At 43.3% G+C, this 21572-nt stretch overlaps 1 protein-coding gene and 1 long non-coding RNA gene across 10 annotated transcripts in view; one reads left to right on the plus strand and one right to left on the minus strand.

Annotated features, from left to right (window-relative positions):
- Positions 1 to 21572, minus strand: part of LOC308578395 (rho GTPase-activating protein 20-like) — an 88313-nt gene that overhangs the window by 22319 nt on the left and 44422 nt on the right. For 5 of the 9 annotated variants that reach the window (XM_081178682.1, XM_081178687.1, XM_081178686.1 and 2 more), the window contains 4 exons: positions 12261 to 12343; positions 6099 to 6272; positions 3703 to 3852; positions 462 to 503 (listed from right to left, as the gene is read on the minus strand). In XM_081178682.1, the coding sequence (XP_081034808.1) occupies positions 462 to 503; positions 3703 to 3852; positions 6099 to 6272; positions 12261 to 12343 (449 nt within the window). The other 4 variants (XM_081178681.1, XM_081178688.1, XM_081178684.1 and 1 more) reach the window with 4 other exon arrangements.
- Positions 14658 to 21572, plus strand: part of LOC308578488 — a 44140-nt gene continuing 37225 nt past the window's right edge. Inside the window, exon 1 of the long non-coding RNA XR_014003934.1 lies at positions 14658 to 14921. This is a non-coding gene — a long non-coding RNA (uncharacterized lncRNA). The remainder of the gene's footprint in view (positions 14922 to 21572) is intronic.

Consider the following 21572-nt stretch of genomic DNA (forward strand, 5'->3'; position numbering starts at 1 on the left):
TTACATTCAAAACAGCCTGCAGGCTTACAACCTAAAGACCAAAAAGCATGACATACAAGGAAAAAGGGATGGGGAGGGAAGAAGAAAATTAAATTTCAAACTCAGTATTGATTTCTAAACAGTTGGAACAGTTCAGGGGCAGGAGGTGCCTGATGGATCTGGGCTTTTGGCAAAGCTGATGGAATGAGCCTTCTGCTTCCCATTTCTCCCACTGAGTCAGCCTGAGGGAATGGCAGTTGCCCTCAGGTGCCAAGCTGAGGGGAGATGAGGCCTGGTGAGGCTGGCCTGCCACAATGGAACTGATGGAGGTAGCCCTGCTTCTAGCCTGCTTTTGTGGGGAGCAGGCAGCAACCATGGCAAGGGCCACTAGATGCCACAGGCAGGCCACCATGGCACAATGCCACTCCTACCTTTACGCCACGTGGCATCCTTGCTGCAGACAAAAAGAATGCAACTCTTACCACAGCAGTGTTGACATCCACCTGTCCTTCACTTCAGGCGATCTGAAAATGAGTAGTAAACACAATGGTAAGAAAGCATCAAAAGTCCTCTGGCTGCAACAGGGGTGGGGAACAACTGTGGCCTCAGGGGCCAACTGTGGCCCTTGGGACTCTCTCTATGCTATTCCCCCTCCAGAGGCCCCACCGCTTGCCAGGCCCTGCTCCTCAAGTGCTTTTGCGTGGGTGAACTGTGATAATGTCTCAGAGGTTGAGATGTGTGTGCCTAAGAACATGAGAAAAGTCTGCTAGATTAGGCCAATGGTCCATCTAGTCCATCATTCTCTTCTCACAGTGGCCCTCCAGTTCCCTGTGGGGGACAAGCAGACAGGATTTGAGAACAATAGCACTCTCCCCCTCCTGTGGTTTCCATGACAGCATAAGAAGAGCCTGCTGGATCAGGCCAAAGGGGGCCCATCTAGGCCTGCATCCTACTCTCACAGTGACCAACCAGGTGCTCATTGTGGGAAACCCTTGAGCAAAACCCAAGCAGAGGAGCACTCAAGTTCTTCCTGAGGTTTCCAGCAACTGGTTTTCAGAAGCATTACTTCCTCCAACCATGGAAGCAGAGCTTGGCCATCATGGCTAGCAGTCACTGATAGACTTATTCTCTATGAATAGAAACCTCCTCCATAGAAATCTCTGTCTTGTCTGGCTGGATTGTAGCCTTCCATATGAAGGGTAAAAGTCACATTCATTGCTCCATCCACTTTTGCCTCTAGCCCTGCCTGCCAGTGGCATGTGGCCCCCAGAAGATGATCCAGAGAATAATGTGGCTCTCAGGCTGGGGAAGTTTCCCCCCTTTCTTTGTTACCACTGCCATAGATGATATACAGAACTATAAATCACTGTCCCTTCTGACAAAGGCCCAGTACAAAAGCACAGCCCCTTCCTGTTCTATTTTAGTAAAATAATTTTCTTGTGCTGCCGAGCTCAATTTCCTGGCGAAGCGAAGCAAGGCTCTGATAAGGGGGCGGAGAGCAAGTGCCTTGTTCTGACGTTTGAAGCAAACATCTTTTTCACGTTGGGCTACGGCCTCTAATTAATATCTTGCTTTGTCTGCTTTCCTTGCCTTACAATTCTTAGAAACTATTTCCCTGCAATGACGTGAGAGATACAGAACCTGTACCAAGGTTTGCCCAAACATATATTGGCTGTAAAAAGCAAATGCCAAGAGTCGTCATTCTTCTAGTCAGGTATCCTGCAATGCGCGGCAGAGCAGAGACTCCCCAATAGCCTGAATGGCCAATAGGAAATTATTTCCTGGATGAGATGAGGAAAGAAATTTTACATTTTTAGCTTCAATCAGGAAGATATTGAGGGGGGCGTAGGGCAAATGTCAGCCAACCTTGTTTGCTGAAGCAGGAATAAAGGGCTGATCCACACCATATATTTAATGCATATATTTAAACATGACCCTCACCAAATACCATGGGAAGGGTAGTTCTTAACAGTGTGTAGCTATGAGTGGGAAAACTACTTCTCCCATGAGTCTTTGGGGGGAGCCATTGGCTTTAAATATATGGTGTGGATGTGATGGAATAGTGACTTAATGAATTAAATGCACCGTATTTTTTCACTCCATAAGATGCACCTGACCATAAGATGCACCTAGTTTTTAGAGGGGGAATGCAAGAAAAAAAATATTCTTTAAAGGGAGCGCTGAGCAGAGCCTCCTGCCTGCATTCGCTCCATAACACACGCACACATTTCCCCTTACTTTTTAGGAGGGAAAAAGTGCATCTTATGGAGCGAAAAATATGGTATTTATTTTCTACATTAAGAACATTAGAGCTATGAAGCTGGATCAGGCCAATGGCCCATTTATAGTCCAGCATCCTGTTCTCTTAGCAGCCAGATGCCTGTGGGAAACCAGCAAGCAGGACCTGAGCACAAGAGCAACTCTCCACTCCTGTGTTTCCAGCAACTGGTATTCAGAGCCATACTGCCTCTGACCTGGAGGAACAGCACAGCCATTGTGAGTAGTGCCTTTGTTTGGCAAATCCTCTATGAAGGTGTCTAAACCCCTTTTAAAGCCATCAAAGTTGGTGGCAATCACTCCATCTTGTGGTAACAAATCCCATAGTATAGCTTTGTGAAGAATTAGTATGTAAAGGAGGGAATGTTGTCTATTTTCAGATAACAGATACTCTCAGCTGGGCGCAGCTTTCCCCCATCAACACCCAACAGAAGGTGTAGTCAAACCACATCTGGAGGGATACAGGCTGGGGGGGGGGGGAAATTACAGAGCATGTATACTTTGTGCATTTCTGTTATGAAATTAGCCACAAAATGGACAAATAGGCACAATCATTTCAAAGGTCAAATGGCTACAGGAATCACATCACAAAGGGGAAAAGAGAAAGAAAGAGCAAGTATGACCCCCAAATATTTCACAAATGAGAAATCATAAATTGACACATAAAGTTGTCTAGAGGGACTAAAAAGAATGAAATGTTGGTTTGATTGATTGGGTCAGATTGGTCTGATTTTGTAATGTGTGAGAATAAGAAAACTAAGGATGCAATGCAGCTATCTCAGGATGCTACTCTGAGGTACTCAGCATTGCTTATTTATGCTGTAACAGTAAGAATCATAGTAAGAATGGTTATCTTTATACTTTGCTTTGAAGACAGTAATCCTTGTGTGATTTTTGATGTGTCCAGAACTGAATTTTATTTGTATTTTAAGTCATGTTCATGGTATGTTCCAAAGGATGTAAATGAATGAATGAATGAATGAATGAATGAATGGTTGAATTTTGAGATTTCTCTTCATGCAGGAAATCTCAAACATTTCAAAGGAAGCTAAACTACCATTCAATCCTTAATGAATCTCCATGTTAATAATACTGGTTCAAACTGATGTTGTTAACTCTTTACTCCTGTTGTTGTTGCCATCGTAGTTTTGCCATTGACAGCTTTTGACCTGTCTCAAATTACTGCTTATATATTCTGTTGCTTAAAATTATCATAAGCTACTTTGAGCACAGATCTTTGTGGGAGATAAATTTTTGTGGGAGATAATTTTTGTAAATAAATTAGCCAAACAAAGTAAGTAAGATTGGGAAACATTCTTAGTGAGTGAGGGGTGGTGGAGGTCAGCTTCTACATCCCTGTGTTGTCATCAGATGTTGTTTAAGGAAAATGTGAGGTGATTTTTTTTGGGGGGGGGATAGATGATGAATTCTGAGAGAAGGTGTTACCTATAAGTGACAACAAAGTTGGTGGTGGGCCAGCCAATCACAAAGGAGGTCTCAGGGGTGAATCTTTTCTCCGACACTTCACTGAGGCAGCTGCCTGTCCACACCTTACTCAGGTGCACCTGCTTCTTCACTTTCAAGTTGGAGGTTGACCTAGATCCAAAGCCAGAGACAGGTTATGTTAAGAATGCTGGCAAGAGGAAGACGGCATGTGGTGCCCATGTCTTCTTCTGCATCCTCACCATAGACCTCCCCACCATTTATCTTCACTTCTCCTGAATTATGACCACTGTCGAACCACCCATAAGGGGAGAGAGAAAAATTTGATTGAATTTGCCTTAAAGGTAAACCTTCCTGATTCACTCTTCCCAAAACAATATGTGACAAAAAACAGACCCATCCTACAAAATTCTTGACACAACTTCCCCATGGAAATATCTGGAGAGGCTTATTTGATTAGAGATTTTAAAATGCATCACAGATTTGTTCTAATTGCTGGTTCCAACTGCTGACACACTTTCCCCCCAAGAAATGACAGACTTGCTGCTATTGTTGTTGCTTACTGTTGTTATTTTTTAAATTACATGTGAAAAAGCAATACAATATATATTCTTTTAAAAACAGAATGCAGTTAAAAAAAGAACTTTGTGCTGCAAGTTCTCCGATCAAATAAGGTACACAAAAACTCACATTTTAATGGAAAATGTGGACAAATGCATGCGTTAGTGAAAACAACATTTAAAAGTGCATTACAATAGGGGGGTTGTTAATAAAAATATGCATTACTAGGGCAAAAATGCATACAAGTTGTGTAAACTGTATTAGGAAAATTATACATTAAAATACAGACAAAGTTTTATGAGGACTTTTAAAAGCAGCAACTCGGAAACTGATGTGCGAATGCAGAGAGACCTGAACTTGAAGATTGGATAAATGAGAGATGAAGAGAAACTGAAACTGGCAGGTTTATTCATCCCGACACACATTCACCAGTGAAGTCACACTCCTTGTTAGCAGGATGGACCCACAGATTTATGAATGGGAATGGTTGTTGTTGGGGTCAGGAATCAGGGGCCAGAAATTTCCTCCTTATGAGAGAAAAGACTCCAATGGAGCAGTCAGTTCCCAAATCTACACAGGAGGCAGTGAAAGCTGTTTTCTTCCAGCATAATTTTAAAGAATGTATTATGTTTTAAACTGTTGCTTTTTAATAGTGTACGTCCTGTTCATTCTTGTAAATTTTCTGTTTTATTTTACCATATCGTGACATTCTTTGAGCACAACTTTTTCGTAGAAAGGTGAGATATAAATTACTGTAACAAATAAAACAAATGATAAAATAATCACATATCACATGATAAAAATAATTCGGTTGCACACCAGTAAAACCTTGCATAGGGAGAGACTGATGTTTTCCAAGTCTCCCCATTTCTGTTGGGGTCTGGCATTTCATAAAAGAGTCATTAGCCTTGTTGTGATTTTACTTAGCAGTAACAAAACCAATCTGGCAAAATATTGCACAATTTCTTTAATTCTGCTTCTCCCTCCCGCTCAACCCTATGCCCCTCATGTTCTAATTTCATAAGAATATTTGTTGCATTTTTAACTTGTTTTATGAAGAAATCAGAAAGTCAGGACTTGACTATTTATTTATTCTGATTTATAGCACATTTCTATCCTGCTGGTCCATTTCAGAAAATGGCCAGGTTTTTTTAAATAATAATAATAATAATAATAATAATAATAATAATAATAATAACACCCTAAAAGATGAAGAAAAAGAACTTTAGAAACTTGGGGTGTTCCATATGAGGACTTTATTAATTCTGCAAAGAGGTCGTTCAGATATCATAAGCAGATTGCTGGCATTAAAAAAAATACTTGTCAGATTTTCCATGTGCAGGGTAAATCCTGATTCAATAGAGGGGAAATACAGGCAGGTATTCTGGTGCCAATAAAGTTATGTGGATGTAGCAAAAAAATTTTTTTGCATGGGTGAGATGTGCCCATCCCACAATCATCAACAAACAGCTGGAAACACCCGTTTTCCAAATATGATTTACTCAAGCTCACCACTGCCCTCCTCCCCTGATGATAAGCTAAGCAAGCTCTTGCACCAGACGCCCCCAGCCTGGTGCCCTCCAGATGCTGTTTGATTCCAACTCCCAGCAGTCCCAGCAGCCAGCATGGCAAACAGTGAGAGGAGCTGTAGTCCACCAACATCTGGAGGGTGCAACAATGGCTAGCTTAATTCTGAGAATGGAGAGAGAGGCCACAAATGGACCACACTCAAGAAGGTTCCATTAGCAAGTACAGACACCTGGGCAAGTAACCTTTGCAAGGTACTCCTAAGAAATACCCACTTCATTAAGAGCCTTGTAGATCAAATCTGCACTTACTTGAACTTGGCAACAACCAACATATTGCTGAAGAGGAACAAACATCTCTCTTGCGTCTGTAAGCCTGCGGTTAGCTGTACTTGTTCCTCCAAAATGAAAACGGAATTTGGATTACCGAAAGCCCCGGCTGGTAATCCATTGTCTGAATGGACGGGATGACAAGTTACTTCCCTGCTGAAAAAGAGAAATTATCTAATGAGTTGTGATGGGGGAGTGGAGTCAATGCCGATGAAGGTGGCCCCTTCAATCCTTAGCTCAGGCAAACACCAGAAACAACCCCTCTCACCCAACGGATCCTGCACATATGTTTTGGATATAAATCTCTTCTTCGTGCTTTGTGTATGCCAGTGAATCTGAATCAACACAAAAAATAAAATCAGACAATCTTCCTGGTTTCTTCAAACCACATGACCGATATAAGAAAAGGTAGGCCAGCTGCAAAAACACAATCAGGCCATTATCAACTTGGCAGAAGATTCAATTAGTGTGGGAGACCAGGGATGCAGTGGCAGCCCCTGTCTCTGGGACATGGGTGTAGTAAGGGGGGCAGCTGTCCCACCCCCCCAAATCAAGTACAGTGGTACCTCAGGATGCGAACAGGAACCGTTCCGGAGCCCCGTTCGCATCCCAAACGGAACGTAAGACGCGATGGCGCGTCTGCGCGTGTTGTGTTTTGCCGCTTCCGTGCATGCACGTGATGTCATTTTGAACATTTGCGCATGCGCGAGCAGTGAAAACCGGAAGTAAAGTGCTCCGTTACTTCCGGGTTGCCGCGGAGCGCAACTCAAACACGCTCAATCCGAAGTACATTCAATTTGAGGTATGACTGTAAATAAATAAAAATACTTAACTAACTGACCTAACGGGAACCTGCGCAAGCAACGCTGACACAAAACCCCACATATATTAAGTAAAATAGAAATATCGCCACCTGACCCCCCCACTCATTCCCCCCCCCTTTCCACCCTAATGTCTCAACAAAGGAAACTGATCTGTTAAAAAATGTTACGGGGGGGGGGTGAGAGAGAGCCACTGCACATACTTTTGTAAACCAAGAACATCTTTAATAAAATACATTTTTTAAAAAAGAACTCATTGAATCTGCTTTTCATGTCAGATACCAATTTCCTTGACCAAATCTGCATTCTCCAATAAAGTATTCACCATAGCTGTCAACTTTCCCCCTTTCTTGCGAGGAATCCTATTTGGAAGAAGGGAATTTCCCTTAAAAAAGGAAAAAGTTGACAGCTATGGTATTCACCCTCACACTGATGTCTGCTAGCTGCTCATCTATGGGGGTCATTAGTTCTTTCAAAGTTTCTCATACAATGATCTTTGTGGATGACAGCTGAGAGGTGAATTCATCCCAGAGGTTGGGTGTATTCAGGATTTATTATTTTGGGGGGCAGGCTTTTTGTTGGGGGCAGAACCAAGTTATCCCCAATGCAATGGGTCAGTTAGTTAGGTCAGTTAGTTTTTTAAAAAAATGTATCTTTGTTAAATATTTTCTTGGGGGGGAGAAGGTGAGTGGGGGTGGGGTGGGGTGGCAATTTGTTACAAGCTTGAGGGAGCTGAAAACAGAGTAAAATGCATAAATCTTCGCTTGCATCCTGATTATGGTCCATAGCCTTATGCATTCACTTTAAGTCGTCAGCCTCCAATATAAGGTCTAATATAAAAGTTCTAAACTGCTCAATAATAAAAAAGGGTCAAATCATCAAGTTCCACATGATCACTTCAAATAGATATTAGTTTGTAAAACAGGAAAATGTTACTGACACTGCCTAATTATTTTATACCAAATTGGTTTATTAAGAAAGACTCATCATCACCCATACAGGGCTGATACACAAAATGAGTGCTTTCTGGAGTCTAAGCATCCACTTCAGACCCAACCTGACCAGATCCACCCAGGGTCCTACTGGAGCTTGGTTCATTTACTCTTAGCACTCCTTTATCTACCTGAAAACCTCCTGCTCCTTTAAATGAACCTGCCCCTCCTTCCTACCCCTGGAACTCCCTCCCAGAATACAGTGGTGCCTCGCAAGACGAAAAGAATCCGTTCTGTGATTCTCTTCGTCTAGCGTTTTTTTCGTCTTGCGAAGCAAGCCCATTGAAGGATTAGCGGATTAGTGCTATTAGCGGCTTTTAGCAGCTTATCTGCTGATCGGATCAGCTGATAAGCGGCTTAGCGGCTTAGAAAAAGGGGGGGGAGGGAAAAAACCAGCAGGAACACGCAAGACATTGTCGTCTTGCGAAGCAAGCCCATAGGAGATTCGTTTTGCGAAGCACCTCCAAAACGGAAAACTCTTTCGTCTAGCGAGTTTTCCGTCTTGCGAGGCATTTGTCTTGCGGGGCACCACTGTATTGTATCTGCATGACACCTTCCTCTTTTCTTTCTCAGGGCTGCTCCCCAGCATATAATGAAAGCAAATCCTTTGTTCAAGTGTTACACAAGAGTGAGAGAGAAGCTTTTCTCTATCCACTTTCTCTATGCCATGCATAACTTTACAAACTTCTATCATTTTGTCTCTTACTCGCTTCCTCCCCCCAAACTAATTATTTCTAAATCAGAATCCAACACCAACATCTATTAACGCTTTGAACCAGCAATTGTGCAAGTTTTGTATATGTGGCCAAAATCTATCTAATCTTGTTCTTTAAAAAATGCAATGCAAGGGAACTAATAATACGCGAACCTACAAATCACCAGTGACGTTGTGACAAATTCCCAGGGTCAGGCCAACCCAGGAAATGTTAAGTGCCCCCTCTTTGCCCTCTGCCTAGTCTGCAAAAATACATTCTTCCCTGCATCCAAATAAAGCCAAGAATGTGTTTCTCCCATTCGAGTCGCTTGCAGAAAATGGAGAAAGCTGGAAGAAGGAAAGGCCTTCTCAGTGGCAGCCAGTGCAAGAATTCCTCTCAGATAAAAACCATGCTGGAAGCTGCACAAATCATTTCCCCAAAGCAGAGGGGTTATAGTATGGTGCTAAATGAAAAATAGTGTTCCCATAAAAGCTTGCTTGGTTCAAAGTGTAAATCATTAAAGTTTTTTTATCTTGGCTTTAAAGAAAATATTTATTTCAATTAAATAAACTGGCAGGAAATGTTATTTGTGAGGGCATCTTTGGAACAGGAATGACAGAGAGCATGGCCTTCTACAATCCATCATCTCATTGCTGGTGGGGGTGAGGGAGTCTCCAAACTCTGTGATAACTTATTCCCTATTAAAGAGACAGCCATTTGGGCTTGCTGTTCTTTTGAAAAGTCCAGAAGGCTCAGGCACAAATTCCCCTCATGCAATGAGGGGCAGGACCTTAGCTAGCCCCACCCCCCCGCCAACAGAAGGCATGCAAGGCGCCATCCAACTGTCTTATGGACACCATTCTGGATTTGTGTAGGGATTTCCTTAGCCTTTTCTTCTCCTGAAGATGACCCTCAAGGCAGGGGAGGTTTAGGATCAGTTTTCCTTCTCCTAGATGGGCTCTCTTCCCAGGTTGACAAGTCCCATCAGCCCCTCACTTCCCTCTACAGCACATGCAGAAACTGCCTTCTTGGCCACTGGACCCACTATTAGTCTCGTCCACTCAGTCCACCCGGAACCAGTCTTCACATGCATGAGAAGTCCCTAACCTTCAGATGGTTCGATTTACATAAGTATAAAAAGGTAAAGGTACCCCTGCCCGAACGGGCCAGTCTTGACAGACTCTGGGGTTTGTGCGCCCATCTCACATCTATTGGCCGGGGGCCAGCGCTGTCCGGAGACACTTCCGGGTCACGTGGCCAGCGTGACAAAGCTGCATCTGGCGAGCCAGCACAGCACACGGAACTATAAGTCCTTCAAATTGGGTCTGGAAAACAAGTGGCAACCAGTGAAGTTTTTTTTGACAATGGATATGCTTAGTCTGCCACTCCCATAAGCACTCTGGGCTGCTGAATTTTGCAGTAGCTGCAATTTCTGGACTGTCTTCTAAGGCAGGCCCAAGTAGATTGGATTTCAGTATACTAACTTGAAGGTTTTCTACCCAGGAAAGCCAACAAGGTCATCTAGGCCTCAAGTAACAATGATAGTTGTTCCTTCCAAATTATTTTCTCACCCATTCTGTTACATATGGGGAAGGGGTGGGGGTGTTTAGTGCTCCATTTTGTGCAAAGCAAAGTTTGGAATAAATTTACAAATTTGCCATCCACTAGAAATCTGTGCTTCTTACTTCTGAAATTTTGGAAATAACATTAATGACTAAATGGACCTATAAAATAAGATCACAAAGCAGTACAGTGCAACCTTGGCTTAAGAACTGTTTACGAACTATTCAGTATAAGAACTCTGCAAAAACCAGAAGTAGTGTTCCGGTTAACGAACTTTACCTCGGTCTAAGAACGGAAGCTGAACAGTGGAAGGATACCGGCAGCGGGAGGCCTCATTAGGGAAAGTGTGTCTCGGTTTAAGAATGGCTTTGGTTTAAGAACGGACTTCTGGAACGGATTAAGTTCATAAACTGAGGTACCACTGCATTTGGCAGGACAGATTTATCAAGAGACGGGCAGCGTTCATTCAGTTTTGCAATGGGAAAGTTATGGATAATATTTCTCCATATACTTAAACTGCAATAAACTGTGGTGACCACTCTAGATTTTTCAACAGAAGCAGCAAGAGAGAGGAAGTGATTCATGTTTCTAGGAATCATCTGAAGGGAACAGAAGCACACCCTGACCCACATCAAGAGAACTTTGCACCCTCAGAGGAAATGCCCACCTCCGCTTTTCCAGGGAGACCTAGAAGTTGCCTTCAGGAGAGGAAGAGCCACGCACTTTTGTTTCCTCTCTCACTGCTTCTTCTGTGGAATGTCCAGCATCACCAACAAGTCTCTTCTAGAAAACGGCCTTTGCTAAGCCAAATTGAATGTAATTTGGTGCAGGAAAGAGGAAACCTGGAAGGATGGGGGAGGTCAGGGCAACCTCCACAGTGGCCCTATGGGAACTAGGGCTCTTTTGTTTTCACTCCTGTGAATTAATGGAGTGGGGGCAGAGAAAAAACTAATCAGCAGTTAAATGTCCAGTGCCCTTAAGATTGCATGTGGTCAAATGACTGTAACAAATTTTTTAAACAAAAACAAAAAAATTGAGCTGCAGTATACCTGGAAAGCCACAGGGTCTGCAAATAAATCTAGGTGAAATTGCAGAGATTTGGAGGTGAGACCAGTAGGCACAATCCAGACCTCACTTTCCTATGTGATCAGTTGCCTTGGATCTGCCTAAAATTTGCCAGTTTACTTATGCGATTGCACTACCTATTTATGCCCTCTTGTTCGCTTTGACCTGAGGAACTGGTACTGAATTACTGCTGTGTGCGGCTTCCCCTGCACTTGATCTGGTAGCTGAAGTTAGTGCAGAATGCTGCAGCACAGTTGCTGACAAGAAGAAGATGGTCTGTGCTGGCTGCCAATCTGCTGCTGGGCCAAGTTCAAGCTGTTGCCCTTAACAGCTTGAACTTGTAGTATACAGTACAATGCCCTTTACAACTGGAGGTGAGTTTATCTGCCAGATTGCCTTACCCCATTAACACACACTTGATCTGCAGCACTGGATCCTGTTACAGGTGCCACATCACACCGTTTGTAAGAACTCAAGCATTTCATGTGGCAGTACCTACCCTATAGAACTCCCTGCCTGTTTATATCACCTTCGCTGTACTCTTTTTTAAGCACCTGTTAAAAGCATTTTTGTTCAGGCAAACTTATCAATGTGCTTTGATCTATTTATAGCTTATCCGTAAGTTTAATTATTCTTTGAAAAGTTTTGAATAGCTGTTTTTAACAGATTTTCTTAATATGTTTATTGTTTTGTTCTCTTTGTAAACCACTTTCAAGCTTGTTTCTTTTTTAAATGTCAGGGGGTATATAAATCTTTCAAGTGGCACCCCCCGCTAAAAAAAGATAATAGAATGCTGGACATTTGGACTGGGAGAATATTGGTAATTTCAGTCCCCATCACTCTAGGCCAGCCACTGCCAATCTAGTGCCCTCAATATGCTTTGGACAACTCCCCTCAGCTCTACCCAGTGTGGTCATATGACGCTAAGGCTTGACAAAGGCTGATCTAGGCAATAAAACCCAAGCATGTGCACATACTAAGGAGGGATTGCAAATGAAAGTTGCTGACCCGGAGTGATGCTTAGACATGCTGAGTGCCTTGCTGAGTGCAACAGGTGTTGAGCGCTTCCGCTGTCCAAGAGGCTTCATTTTCTGTAAGGAAAAAAAGAAAAGGCAGATTAGGTAAGTATGCCACCAATTCACTAGTTTCCACATGCTTAAAGCTGAACTACGCTGGCAGCAAAAAGGATGTTAAACTATGGAACTCACTGCCACAGGAGAAGTGGTTGCTACCAACTCGAAGGTCTTTAAAAAGATTGGGCATAGTCGTGGAAGATAAAGACTGCCAATGGCTGCTAGCCATGATGTCATGCTCTGCCTCCAGGGTTGGAGGCAGTAATGCTTCTGAATAAGTTGCAGGGAACCATGGGGTGGGGGAGTGTTCTTGTGTTCAGGTCCTGCTTGTAGTTTGGGGCACCTGGATGAACAGGATGCTGGATTAGATGAGCCATTGGCCTGATCCAGCAGGGCTCTTCTTATGTTCAAATTTCCCATATGGAGAGGCCTGATCCATCTCTAGTCATGTGCAACAGCTTTGCCCTGCCCCAAGTCAACTTGATCCAGACAGTTTGTGGAACTTAAATAAGGACTTCCATATAGATGTGTGGTGACACTTTAGATAAGAGTTGTCTTGGTGTCTGAAGCATCCTATTTCTGCAAATGTATGTGTATGTGCAGAAAAGCATCCACAGCCACGTAGAACGTTCTCTTCTTCTGCTTGCTTCTCAAAGGCTCAAGGGCTCATTCATACCTTTGCTTGACCCATATTTTGACCCTATCATGCACTGATTAATCCCCCTATTACAAGACCTTTTCTCGATGTTCTGTGGCTGTGCTTTGCAAATAATCAAATTTTAGCCACTGAATTGGGTCTTATTAGAAGCGCAGACAACCTGAGGGATTTTGCCAAGCTTAAATTCGGTGGCTAAGATTGGATTTTTGCAAGGCGCAGCTGCGGAACAAGAAGAAAAAGCTTACAGTCCCAGGGGAATTAATCAATATGCAAAAAAATCAAAATACAATTTAAGCAATAGTTGTGGCTGTGCCGTAGATAGGGTGTTTATATCATGTCATTTATACCTTTGGGGAAAATAAATAGCACAGCTTTTCTCCTGTTGCAAAGAGCAAGTGTGGTGGACCTAATTCCAATTGTGAACATTATGGGGTAAATGGTTAAAGCCTTCCCTCTGCAGACGGTGGTCTAAATCTCCCTCCCTCATTAATTTTCAAAAACAAACAAACAATAATTATCATGCCACAGTTAACAGTGTGAATAATGCCATGTGCAATTTGGTCTTTAGAAAAGTCTTTCCCCCAATGAGTCTGGAAATGAACTGGAATGGTGGTTGGCCCAGAGAGTTTCAGGACCTTGGGCCCAGCCACCCCTACCCTTGTGCCACCTGACATTTCAGAATAGAGCTCTTTTCAGCACACATGTAAGTTACAGGGAAGATGTTCCTGCCCCACGATCATTATGGGTGAGAGTTTCCATGACCTATGCACATTATTTCAAGTCTGGTTGCATCACAGATGCACATAAGGACATCGTGACATGGGCAGTTAATTTCAGATGCTTTCCTAATAATCCAAGACATAAAAATCTACCTTTTCCAGAGTCAAGTTTATCTGGCAGAAGGATCAACTGCTGGGTATAGGGAATTGACACATGCTCCCTAGGGCTGATGGGAGCTGTGGTCCAAAATATTAGGAGTTGGGGGGTGTCAGTGTTACGCAAATTCTAAGATGAACACAAAGCAGACGCACACTCCACAGAAAAGCAATCCCTCACGCTTCAGAAATTAGGAAATATTCTTTAAAAACGAGGGGGGGGGGAGCAGGGGCGTAGGAAGAAGGGCGGGCCACCCTAGGTGCCATCATAGAGGGGGGTAACAAATTATCAAGGAACAATTACTGCCCTACTAGGACGGTTCATAAAAAACTTTTTTTTGAAAATGCCTGCTCCAAAGGTCATGTCTTACTACACTAGGGATTATATAGCTATATATGAAATTTCATGCATATCAGTTAATATCTTGACCCTCCTCCACGAAAATAGCTGTTTACTTGGCTGTTTTCCTATATCCTGAAGGCTGAAATTTCAATTCAGTGGAGCAGGGTCAAGATATTAATTGATATGCATGAAATTTCAGATATAGCTATATAACCCCTAGTTTAGTAAGATAAGACCTTTGGAGCAGGCATTTTCAAAAAAGTTTTTTTATAAACCGCCCTACTGCCCTACCCTCCGCTAGGCTTTCCAGGTCCTGGAAAATCAGCCTATGTGAAGAAAATGAGACTAGACCGAATAGAGTAGGCCTTGCCTTGCCTTGGCCCCACCCCCTACCTGCAGCTGATTGGCCAGCTGGGTTGGAGGCGGGGCAAAGACAAGGCAAGGCCAATTCTACTTGGCCTGGTCTCATTTTCTTCACATAGGCTGACTTTCTGGGCTGCTTGGGAAGCCTGCCAAGGCCGCTGCCTGGCCTGCACACCCCCTTTGGGCCCCAATCCCCATCTGAAAAGCATCTGCTGCCCCCAAAAGTGGAGCGCACGGGACAATGGCAGCACTGCCGCCTCATTTTGCCTCCACGTGGTGCCAGGAGGAGCAGCTCAGCGCCGCCCTGGGCACTCGGCAGGCCAGCCTCCCCTTTTCCTCAGCCTCCCCTGGATGAAGGTAGGATCCCCACCCTCTCAGCCACATACCCCAGTCTTACCTACATGAAGCTAACACCCCCCAAAAGCAGTTGTGTAATTAAAAGAAGATGGGGGGAAATCAGCAAAAGCAAATTTGTGGCTAATTGAACAATTCCTTTAAATAGGGTCTATTAATGAAGTTCAAACTTTTGACAATTAGTCTGATGCTTTTGCAGAAAAATATTCCTAGACACAAGATTTTTATTTTTAATTTTTAAAGCCCTTTCAGTCTGCCATCTCGAGGCTAAGTACAGCAAACTGTACATTCCCACCCCTCTCCCCAAGGCTGGATTATTTATTTCTGTGTGCTTGTGTATCTGTGTCTTCCTTGTATTTATTAGGGACTATTCTCTTGCCTTTCCTTTGATATCTATGCTACTGATTACGTCTGCCGTTTTAATTTTAGAGAAAGTGTTTAATTTTAAAAGGATCTGTACTATAGAACAACAGTGATAACAATACATTGAAGACAAGCAAATATTTTGAGGAGGGTGGTCCCAGAGCCCTAGTGCCACCATCCCAAAGAGCAGACTTTGGTACTCTTTTGTCCTCCCGTCCCCCAATGTCTTTCTCTTTATCTGAGCTGGCTCCCAGCCTGTTACCTTACATGCGGGGAAACCCGTGTGGGGTTCCTCTCTGTGTAAAGTCTTCAAGCTGTTCCTGCGCATGCCTGATAAATCTGCCCCATTGTCAAAATTTATCTCCCCCCCCACCTCCAGTCTCCGTTGTTGTCTTGGCTGAGGGGAAAAACAGAAGATGGGTGGCCATTGGTCAGGGATGGCCTAGTTGAGATTCCTGCATTGCCCCAAGGGTTTCGCTAGATGACCCTCAGGGGTCCCTTCCAACTCTACACTTCTCTGGTGCAGGCTTGTGCAGAGTTTTAGGTACAAGTTGGATGCAAGGGGTGCTTAGGATTGCAGCCCATCTTACGCACCGTCGGCTCGGGAATAAGTTCCACTGATCATGATGAGACTAGATTGCTGCTCTGCAGTCCTGTTTTTTAAAGAAATGTTTTCCTTTTCAGATAATACAGAGCATGGTGAAATCACAATAAATAAAAACTCCCCTTAAGTAGTTTCAAGCACTACTACAGGTTCCACATAAATAACTGTACTGCATTGTTTACTGTGACAGCACCTGCACTTTGGAACTCCCCGCCTATTGCACCAAAGCACGTGCCTTTGCTAGACTCTTTTCGGGCACCTGCTAAAAGCATTCTTCTTCAGGCAAGCATACCTAGATGCTTAGGAAGTTGAAGTAATTTTAATCTTAATATTTTAGCTCTTGTATGTTTTAAAGTAGGATTGTTAATTTTTCTTGATTTTACAGCTGTGGTGGTTTTTTGTTTTGGTAAACCACTTTGCAGGTTTTTTAAGATAAAAATTATTAAATAAAGAAACAATAAATATAAATAAAATAACACAAGCCAAAACACAAGCCATACTGTAGATTTAAGTATCTGTCCATAGTCACCTACTTGCTATCAGAGGCCCAGAATTCACATTCCTTTGTAAGAAAATAAGAAATGTTAAACCATTTTTGCAGGCCAAAAAAAAAAAATCAATGGGGGGGGGGGACAAGAAATTTTCCGCACTGAGTACCACCTGACCTTCCTACGCCTCTGGGGGGAGGACACTTCATTTGAGTTCACAGAGCGATTTTCTCTGAAGCAGAAAGGAGTATCTTGGAAAAACCTTTCACAATATCCTTCAAAAACCTGCAAATCCTGTAAATAGATAGATTTCTCACATTAATGGGCTACCCACTCCGCAAAAACCTGGCTGGCAAGTATCTGCTAAAAGCAGAGCAGGCCTGTCAAAAGAGCATCTTCTGTGTATGAATAAAGGTAGGTTTGTGGCAACGTATTCAAGAACTAAGGTATTTGCCATTTCAAAATAATGGGCCAGACTGGCCAGGAAAAGGCAATCATCAAGCATTATCAGGTATCTTGACAGTCAGGAGACAAGTCATACTCTCAAATTTCTGTTGTAGATTACCTCTTTCTGTGATGCTTGTTTGATGCTTACAAGCGGTGGGGTTGGGCAATTTCTAAAGTCTTTAAAAGTTGTTAAACATTTTTGTTCTGGTTCCTCACCTCCTTGCAAGGGGGAGGGGGAACTCTGCTGCAACAGAAAATGAAGATCTGCCTTACTTTCTTCAACTTGTTCCTGCCCTCACTCATTCTTCTCTGATTGATAGTGAACTTAGGAGATACAGGGTCCCTTAAAGGGATAGTTGGTCTGTAAAAGCCAAACCCCAAATTTTCTTATACCATCAACTTGGCAAAAGCTGCTCTAGTCTATTCAGCTAACATATAACAGAGGTCCTAATTCAATGGTCTTATTCCACCTCTGGCCTGGTGCTTTTGGGTCCTGTTTTCAGCTTACAAAAAAGAAAAAGAAAATTAAATTAAATGGTTAACTGTCAGGAATTCAGAACAATGTTCTTCTGCCTTCAGTAGCACGAAAACCCACAGAATAAACTTTAAATGGAGGGGGGGCGGCGGCAGGGGAGAACAATCCAAGAGCTGGAAGGAAAACAAACAAATGGGATGCTGGAGCTTTGCCAAAAGGTAGATCAAGCCAGACAAATCTGATTTCTTTATTTAATGAAAAAAGGATCAGTGTGAACTTTAGCAAGCAGTTTATTTATTAACGGGTCATTTATCCCATCATCCTTTTGAGAACCAGACTGTGGCATATGATAGTGATTCCCACTGCAATCTTAAAATTACTTTAGAGCAGAAGCATGCCCTTCGTCCAAGGATCACAGGGCAGTTTACAATATAAAAACACAAAAATACATACCACAATAACAAAAATTACCCCCCATCCCACCACACACAGATAGCTTAAAAGGACATTGATTGTTTAATTAGCCAAAGGCCTAGTTATAGAGGAAAGCTTCTGCCTGGCACCTAAATATATGTAATGAAGGCACCAGGCAAGCGGCCTTGGGGAGAGCACTCCACAAATGCGGAGCCACCACAGAAAAGGTCCGCTCTTGTGTTGCCACTCTTCAGACCTCTGGTGGAGGAGGCACATGAAGAAGGGCCTCAGATGATTATCACAAGGTCTGAGTTGGTTCATATGGGGACAGGCGATCCTCTCAATGGTGGATCATAGAAAGGAGTTTCTCAGCATATGCATTTGATAACAACCAAACTGCACATGGATCCTGTTTTAAAAGCACTACAGGCTATGTGAGGAAACTCTTCTGACTCCTTTCATGCCCTTCCCATGAAATACAACTCTCTGCAAAAAATAAAAAATAAAAAAATCCTCTTGTTTTGCATGACATCATTCCACCAGGAGCAGGAGGATTATAGCACAGGCAAAACAAGCCAACTCTGTTCTAGCTCAGGCCATTCAGTGAGGCAAGATTAAGACCAGGTCAGGGCCACAGGACTACTTTTTTAAAAGAGTTCCCAGGAAATAGAATTGGGAGGGGTGCAACTAGACCATAAGCATGTAAATAGCATATTCTTACTCCAGCAGTCTTCCCAGAGAAAATATGTATAGCATTCTACCATCTGCCACTCTACGGACTGTTACACACCACCTAAAGACTGTGGTGTGTTTTATTTACACACATATAGGTATGGTTAAGTCCAGTCAAAGGGCGACTATGGGGTTGCGGCGCTTTCATCTCACTTTCAGGCCTAGGGAGCTGGTGTTTGTCCACAGACAGCTTTCTGGGTCATGTGGCCAGCATGATTAAATCGCTTCTAGTGTAACAGAACACTGTGAAGGAAACCAGAGCGCACAGAAATGCTGTTTACCTTTCTGCTACAGCGGTACCTATTTATCTACTTGCACTGGCATGCTTTTGAACAGCTAGGTAGGCAGGAGATGGGACAGAGCAACTGGAGCTCACTCCGTTATGCAGATTTGAACCACCGACCTTCTGATCAGCAAGCCCAAGATGCTTAGTGGTTTGGCCACACCTCCACCCGCATCCTTTTACACACATATACAATCTGAGCCTAACATGGAGGGGCTCAGAGCATTAACATCCCAACAGATCTTGCTTCTCCATTGGTTGCAGCTATGGATTCAGCACAGAGTAAGCAGGTCTCTGTGTCTCTGGCTCCCAGCTCGTCTCTCACACACCACACTGGCTCTTGTTCTACTTAACAGCTATGGTAAGTGAAGGAGTGGAGGAAAGGCCCATCCATTAGCATGGACGGCCGCATCAGCAGGTTGCAGCTCTTGCAATCCAGCTCATTTTTGGGGTTGTTGATTAGGACACCTAAGTGGCCAGCTAAGGTCATGGTCTTAAAAAGAAAACAGTCTGACTTACTGCAGCAACCTCATCTGTTAAATTATAACCCATACTAGGTATAGGACCTAGAGAATTGGAAGGGACTGACCCCCTCACCCACAAACTCATAACATCACAGATGTTTTCCCATTTTGTAATAATTTCTGATGAAAAGTGGTATATAAATACTGAAATTAATAACATAACACAATGGACTCATGAAGTGCATTTCCAGATTTAGTTGTTGTTTTTTTAAAATCCAATCAATATTAAGTCACAAAAAACAGTAAAAACTATTAAGTGCCAAAATATGTAGCAGGAAAAAAACTAAAAGTGGGTTAATCTTTAATGAAATCTGGAGGAGGAGGCCACCATTCAAAGAGCGGAGAGACTCCCATGCAGTCAATGGGAGTTCAGGACACAGCAAAGGCTTGTTCTTTTGATTTCAGTGGGAAACCAGGCATTTCTTCTGTGACAAACTCCCTCAGTGAGTTTATCTGTGACTCCTACATTGCAGGGGGGTTGGACTAGATGACCCTTGGGGTCCCTTCCAATTCTACAATTCTATTATTCTAAGATGGAAGCTGGGCAACATGACCCAATCTGATGTTTTTTAACCTTGGTTAGTTACTCCCTCCCTCTGATACCTGAGAATTCAAGGATTATCTATATGACATATGCAGATCAACAACAAGGACTCCTGATATCTTATTCCCTGAACTAGGTACAAATTAAAGCTGAAGGAGAATGGAAAAAAAATATTTTTTATCATCAATCTTTATTACGTTCCAGAGACCCAACAAAACATTACAAATTAATACAGAGTTCATACAGCCTACCTCCAGGTTAATCAAGCACTTTGTTTGGAATATAGGGCTCGTTTGTTCTTGCAACCACCAATAAAAACTTTGCCACTGCCAACGTTCTAGCTTTTGTCCGGTCTTCCAGTAGGAACCTGACATAGTGAGCCTCTGACTTTCCCGGGAAAGGCACCAGCAAGGGTAGTATCAGTTCAGCCCTGGCCTGCTCATACTTCGCACAATGTAACAAAATATGATCTATGGAATCGATGTCTTGAGCACACGAGCAAAGTCTGTCCTGGTATTTTTTATAAACAAACACGCAATGAGGGATAAAGCTTGAAGGTTTCACTATTAAAGGAACAGTATTAATTTTCTGTCAGGTGGTGTTTCAGGTTTAAACAAGAACTGCCTATTTCTTCCTTTTTCCATCCTCACTACCTTTCTCCTCCCTCCCTAATTGGCTAAGGGTCTCCAGTAGGATGTCCCAATGGTTTGCAATCTCCTCCATATGATTCTGACCCGCACTGGGTACTGCACCCAAGAACTGGAAGGAACTCCGGACATCATGCAGACTAACGCTCCCAACCCATAATGTTTTCTACCTTCAGGCAGGTTGGGGGTTTTCATGCAAAGTATGCACTTAGGTTCTAGTTATGTATGCATTTCATTTTCTGCCCAGGCTTTGGATTCCCGCTCTAGTGCTTAACTATAAACGACGCCCCAGTGATTGCTGCAGAGCAGCACTGGGCTCCCATCCTGTCCTCGCCTATTTGGGCTATATTTGCAGAGCATCCATTCTGGCTCTTTACTGGCACCGTGGGGAGGTCCTGTCTCATGCCATAAATCATCACCATAATAAATGAGATCTGAAATACTGCTGCTAGTGTGGAACATGACCTAGAAAGTCTGCTGTCCACCTGGAAAGCATTTGTCTTTGTCTCCTAAAAATGTTCTGTCCCTCTGGCAGGTGACCGGGTCAAGCAAACCTTACAGGTTCTGCAATGTGCATCAATTCCCCCTCATTTCATCACAACTCCCACCCCTGAACAGGGGCAGGAGTGATTGCTCTGCTCTCCCAGTGCACATTCCTGGGGCTTCTCACAGAGACCCAGCTCACTCTCCCGCTCGATTTGCTCCGTGGCCATGGCGACAGATCCACATTTACTCAAACACACTTTGAAAGTGCTTGAAAACTTGCAACACGCCACACCGTGTTTGTGCATTACTCATCCTAAAGCTGCCAATTCCTGCCTTGTGTTTCTTGGCAAGGGGGAAACTTGAGAGTCTAATAGTCTCATTCCAAACCCATGTATGGCCTGCTGCTATCAATGTGGCCTGCTGAAATGGGCCAGGATTCCTTCCGAGCTGTGATCTTGGCATGGTCTCCTGTGTTATTATCCAGACAATTAACTTAAGACAGAGCACAAGAACACCCCAACACACCTGCCCTGCTCAGTACAGCGAACGCTTTCCTTCTGACATTAAAAGGGACAGAACAGACGTCAAGCAAGAAAACTTGTGCAGAAAGCCTGGACTTCATTAGCACATTCTTGGTTAGTACAGGA

This window comes from Podarcis bocagei (assembly GCF_964188305.1).
Source record: "Podarcis bocagei genome assembly, chromosome: Z".
Lineage (NCBI taxonomy): Eukaryota > Metazoa > Chordata > Lepidosauria > Squamata > Lacertidae > Podarcis > Podarcis bocagei.